The sequence below is a fragment of the Nycticebus coucang genome, chromosome 9 (genome assembly GCF_027406575.1).
Source record: "Nycticebus coucang isolate mNycCou1 chromosome 9, mNycCou1.pri, whole genome shotgun sequence".
Classification (NCBI taxonomy): Eukaryota; Metazoa; Chordata; class Mammalia; order Primates; family Lorisidae; genus Nycticebus; species Nycticebus coucang.
Genome location: NC_069788.1, coordinates 79,578,203 through 79,584,202, shown reverse-complemented (window position 1 = coordinate 79,584,202; position 6,000 = coordinate 79,578,203). Strand labels below are relative to the sequence as shown.

The window sequence follows — 6,000 nt, the reverse complement described above, 5'->3', positions numbered from 1 at the left end:
GGGAAAAGGCCACCAAGGACTCGGGGACACCCCAGCCGCAGAGACACGCGCAGCTGCCGAACCCGGGCAGCGCGGGCGCGTCCAACGGGCCCCGCCCCTGGCGGCGGCGTCCTTCAGCAGCGCGGTGACTCGGACGGCGCGTGCGCCCTCGGCTTTGCCCGCTGCCAGGAGCCGCGGCGGCCGCCGGGAAACCAATACGCAACCCAGGGTGCGCGCGGGCGCGCGGAGCGGGGACGCCTGGCCCGTCTAGTGCTCACAGGGGCGGAGACCGGCCGAACGAGACCATTTCCCAGCAAAGGCGCCGGCGCCTCTGCCCTGCTCCGGCCGGGAAGTTCCGGGGCGGCGGAGCGGAAAGCCCTGCCGTCCAGGTCGGGTTCCCGGAGCACTCCCAATCACCCGGACCGCCCCCGATGATGATGATTGTGGTGGGGGTGGTTGTTTACACCCGGAGCATTCAATCCTTCCTGAGCGCCGCCTCCCCTGCCCGTCCCACCTGCTCCTCCCTCCTGTTGTAACATGCCATTAGCGAGCCTGCGATCACATTTCCAAGGGCGCTAGAGTTCGCAGCCAGCCACCATGGGGAATGGGATGAACAAGGTAACGTGTTTTTCCGTCATTTGTGCAGGGTTTGCACTTGCCTCTCCGGCCGGTGCGTGGGCGTCGGGGCAGTGGCTGCCCACCGTTTCGCCCGCCCCGCAGCGCGGCTGTCGAGACACCGGGTGCACCTCTCTGCGGCTGGGGGCGCGGCGCCCAAGTCTGTGCTGGAGGTGTCCCCACCCCCACCACCTGCTTCCGGGGAGCAGCACTCCCCCGACTCCTTGCCAGCCGGCGAGTCTTGTGGCTGAAACAAGCAGTGCCCTTTAAAAGCGTTGACACTTGTTCTGCCGAGATCTCAGCTGGGCTCTGAATGTGTGTGGTTTCTTCTCTTTTTCCTTCCCCTTCGCTCCCAAACTAGACTCTTGAAGCATCACCACCCACATCATTAGTGAACTGGTGTAGATGGGTGTCTTCTGTAATTTCCTCTTTCTACACACACAGAGTGACAAATAAGTTCTTGAGGACAGAGAAATTGACAAGAGACCTGGGCTGTTTTTAAATAACTGGGGTGAGAGAACAGATTCAGAGTTGATTTCTTAGGTAATGTGGCTTCTGCTGCGAGGGCAACCTGTAGACTGACTGCTTGTAACTGTGTAACTCTCTTTGCCCCTGCCCTGGCCCCCCTTTGTTCCCCAGTCTCCCCATATCCCCTTTGTAGGCTGTGGTGCAATGCTTGTCTTTCTTGTGGAGGGAGGGTGCCAGATTCCAGCTCCTGCCCTTGAGAGTTACTTGGGATGTATTCATGTGAACCACAAGGTTAAGAGTTTTGTGATTTGGTACTCACTGGTTTAAAGGAAAGACTTACAAGACTTTTTTAAAAGCCTTCAAAAAGGGCGAGATTTGTCTCTGGCTTTCTGCTGCTCTTTTCCTTTGTGTCCTACCCATTCACGTCTGCCCATGCATTCGGCCTCCCTATTTGGTGGGTCTTAACAGTGTGGTATTCTTCTATTTGTCTTAGCATTGGGGTCTACAGTGGTTTGATTCCTTCAGCAGAAGTGTTGGAAGTGGAGATTCAACAGTTAGGGAAAGAAAAATGCAGTGGGGGAATCCTGTGTACCTATGTGACTCTCTTCACCTGCCCATGTCATGTTTATCCTATCCTGGAAGATACAGTTTATGAAAGAACTATTGTGTTTTGGGGCCTGCATATCACTCATTGGTGTATTTAGTAACCACAATTTTATTTATTTATTTATTGGCCAGTGATCAAGTTTGGAAACAGACTCTCTCATATAAATACTTGGATTTTATTCCCATTAGTACTAGAACCCATCAACACCATGAGCCACACACCATCTGCTTTTTAAATTAGAACAATAAAGATGTTCACAACTTTATGGGCTCCCTTTGCCTTTCCTTTCAGTGTGGTCATTCTTAAGGTATCCATTGGTCATTTCTGCAATTTTCCCCTCTTGAGTTGTTTCCTGTGCACCTCTTTCGGCATTTAATTTGTAGTATTTTTATATTATAATTTAAAAATATATTTAGGAATTCAAAGGATTGCCTAAGGGATCAAGATTAATTACATGCTTTTCATAAAAGCAGTAATATTCATATCATATTTTTTACCTTTCAAAGTGAGTAATACATTCTTGACTATTTTAGTATCACAGTTATCTTGTATTGTAAGTAGGCACATTATTTCCAGAATAGAAATGGAAAAACGTATGTACAGAGAGACTTAGAGACTTCTCACATTTGGGAGCAGTTTGGTGGAGGGAATGCAGTGGTAAATAACACGGACAAAGGTCCTTCACAGAACCCTCTGAATAGACTGGCACTTATGTTACATGAGCCATATGTGTAATTTAAAATTTTCTAGTAGTCACATTGAAAAAAAGGTGAAATTAATTTTCAAGGAAAGAATTGTTGATTTGCAAGATCAGTGATAGGTGCTAACCAAAGACATGCTTTTCTCAGAATATTTATTTGTAAGTGAAAACATGCAGTGCCTTTAGAATTAAAAATGTTACTTGGAATGTGTGAACCCTGAGGTTACTGGGACAAGATTTCTTTCTAATGTCATACCAATTGGTGATCCTCAGCAAGAGAAAATTTGTGTACTAAACAATGCAGACTCCATTCTGCTTGCTTTGAGGATAGCAGTTTTTATTTATATTTTATGTTCCCATGGTGGATCTTCTTCTCAATATGTCCCAGTGTCTTATAAGGTAGAATGTTAAGCCAATCTCAGGTGCTATTCACAGCATTTTGCACAGAGGAAGCAATGGAAAGAGGCTTCTATGTTCTGGCCAAGTAAAAATGATGAGGAAATAGAGAATGCAACACAGAAGTTGTGAGCTATTATTTTTTGAGCCTCATAGCATTGCTTGCTCTTTATAAAATCTAAGCCTCACTATAGCCTTGTGAGATCAGACTGCTTTATCCTCTTTATACAAATTGGGAAATGGAGACTGAGAAAGGTTAGGTAGCATGACTAAGGTTCCTAATGCTAGGAATGGCAAAATTGGGTTTGGACTCCAGTTTCTATTGATTTTGAAGATAGTATAAGTTTTTCCTTTGGGCTATGATGTCAGTTCATCCCAAGTAAATTCTAAAGTCCCTAAAAACTAACTGTAAAGCTCCCCATAGTTTCAGATTACTTATGAGATAAATATAATCACTTCCTCTGTTCCTTTATGTTTGACACTGATAAAGAAGAGGTCAAAGAAAGGCAGCCAAATTATCTTTTCAGTGCTTTTGTGTAATCTCCCAGTAGCTGCCCTGAGCTGGCTAAAAGTATAATCTCCAGAGAGCTTATGATGTGCCCACCTTGTCTTGAGAGCTTCACCCAGCAGAATAACTCATCTGCTCCTTACCATAACCTGTTTAACAGGTGATGTGTACAGAGGTTAAGGGAACTGCCCAAGGGAACCCTGCTGGTATGGCTCATCCACCATGCAGAGCACTACACTGTGCTGCTAAGAGATCAGTCTAGCTAGTGGCTCTGGTAAGGTTAGATGAAACAGGCTGCTGTATGCAAATGTCATGTTTCTCTGGAGCCTTTGAAAACTGGTTGACTCAAAGTTTTCTTAAGAGTCTAAACCTCCAGGTTTTTACAATATCCCCACCAAAAACAAACAAAAAAACTAGTTTCTTTAGCCAAGCATCATGTCAGAGAAAGTGGCTCCAGATACTTGTGTGCAAATCTATCTCGATAACTTAAAAATGGGCTGACGCCTTGCAGTCCTACAGCAGGATGAAGGCCCTCTGGCTCTGATATGTTGCCCTTCACTGACTGTGAGGGTTGGATCAGCTCATCAAACATCTCACTACCTGGCCTTGTAGCCTTTTCCTTCCTCCCTGCTTTCTGTCCTCAGAAAGCATCCTGTCTGGTGGGAATAGCGGGCTTCCCAGGATTTCATGGGAAACTCGCTCATGGTTCTGGAAGGCAGATACCTCTTTTGACACATCTGTTGAGAAGCCCACTGCTGCTATGGGGGGAGGTTATTGAAAAACCTCATTTGGGGTATCTCTGCCATTCCGCTACTTGGATGTGACCTTGAACGCATCACTTCATGTTGCTGAGCTTCAGTTTCTTTATCTTCCTGAATTCATAAATGTTTAGAACTAAAAGACCTTCAGTGATTAGCTATTCCAGTCTCCTTTTTGGCTGTAGAATGAGTATAATAATACCTTCCCCTGGGACTACTCAAGTTCTTGGGAGAAACAACCAAGAATTTATTAGAAGACATTTTTCTAAACTGTATAGAGTATGAATATACTCTGTTACTAGTGTTCTTGGATTTGTCCCTACAATTGTGGCAGTGATGACATCTGCTTTGGATTTGGCTGACACCTATTTTAGGATGTCTCTCTCCTTAGGAAGATAAAGGAGTTTAGTTGAGGAAGGATTATAGTTCCAGGGGAGTATGTGCCCACTAGGCATGACCAAGGATCCTCAACCTTGGCACTATTGATATTTTGGGCTGTGCAGTTATTTGTTGTGGGAACTATGGTTTAGCAACATCCCAGCCCTTTACCCAGTAGACACAAGTAGCATCCCTCTCCATGTTGTGACAACCAGAAATATCCCTGGACTTTGACACATAACCCCTTGGGGGAAATATCATCCCTAGTTGAGAATCACTCGTCTTGGGTTCTTCATCGCAGAATCTCCAGAAGCCTGTGTGATCTGTTCATGGGTAGTTATAAAAAGGTGGAATGGGACTTTAAAACTTGAGAATCACAGTTAGAATGGGAAGGGGTTTATCCATTCACCTGTTCATCCAATTATAGTAATGAATACCTACTATTGTCAAGGCACTGTGTTAGATGCTGTAATGGGTCATAAATATGAAAGACTTGAAGTCCTTGACACTCAAATTAGGCCTAGGCAGTTTACAGAAGAGCCCCTGAAGGGGTGAACACAGCCACGGCTGCAGGGCTGACTGACAGATGGCTGTGTGCTGGGGTCTCTGTCTTCCCTCCTCCACTGCACTCCCTGAAGGTCTTCTCTTTTCTCCTTTTAATGATACATTTTGATTTCACATGGGAAGACTACATGGTCAAGGCAGCATTCCATGGCACAAGAGTATTCTCAGCTGCTTCCCCTTTTATGTGCAACCTGGTTAAGTCCATGACCAAATGGCATTAAGAAAGTCTCTGACATTTAACCCTTCAGGGGATCCACCAGAGTTTCCCCTTCATCTCTGGCCTTGAAACCCAGAAGGTCCTTTCTGACCTAAAAGAGTTAAGATTCTATCCCCCCTCCCCCACTCTTGTACACAGGGCCTCCTGGTATTGCTTAACCAGGAGTTCATCTTTTACGCCTGTTTGGGTGGGGCTCTTAGCTTCCATGGCATCCTGAAGTACTAAGAGGAATGTTTAAAAAATAAACTCAAACTATTTCCTGCCTTAGAAGCAGTATTCTTTTGTCCTTAAGTACATATTTGTGGCTGAGGGTTTGTTTTTCTTGCATTTCTATGTTGCCAGAGTTAGCACAGTATAACTTGTGTGTGGAAGGGTATTAGGGACCAAGAGGAGCCCTCACCATAGAGAATCTTTTGTATGATCTGTAAGTATTTCTGCAGAAGGAGTCTTTCTTTATTATCTATGCTCAGATAGTCTTGTTAACAGAAATCAGGAATCTTTTTGATGGGCAGAATGCAGGGAACATCTTCCTCTGTGGTTTGTTGCCGTTTCATCCTGGTTTATTCGCTGATTACCTCTTCGTGTGCCAGACTTTGGGACAGGCTTTTGAGACACACCAGGGAACAAGACAGTGCACCTCTTGCTTCAAGGTCAAGCAGAAAGTAAATAAGACCATTTTAGGTACTGACAAATGAAGAAAATAAAACAAAGTGATATGAGGGTGTTTGGGAGTTTGATGGTCAGGAGAAGCCTCCCTAGAAATATCACTGTGGGAGACCTGAGAACACAGCTAGGTGAAGAGTGGGGGAA

At 45.3% G+C, this 6,000-nt stretch overlaps 1 protein-coding gene across 4 annotated transcripts in view; it reads left to right on the top strand.

Moving 5' to 3' along the window:
* The first annotated feature begins 204 nt into the window (after window positions 1–204).
* The window catches only part of DUSP22 (dual specificity phosphatase 22), a 57,542-nt gene continuing 51,746 nt past the window's right edge, over window positions 205–6,000 (top strand). The window contains exon 1 of one of the 4 annotated variants that reach the window (XM_053602872.1): window positions 205–597. In XM_053602872.1, coding sequence (XP_053458847.1) covers window positions 577–597 — 21 coding nt within the window. In that variant the 5' untranslated portion in view covers window positions 205–576. The remainder of the gene's footprint in view (window positions 598–6,000) is intronic. The other 3 variants (XM_053602871.1, XM_053602873.1, XM_053602870.1) reach the window with 3 other exon arrangements.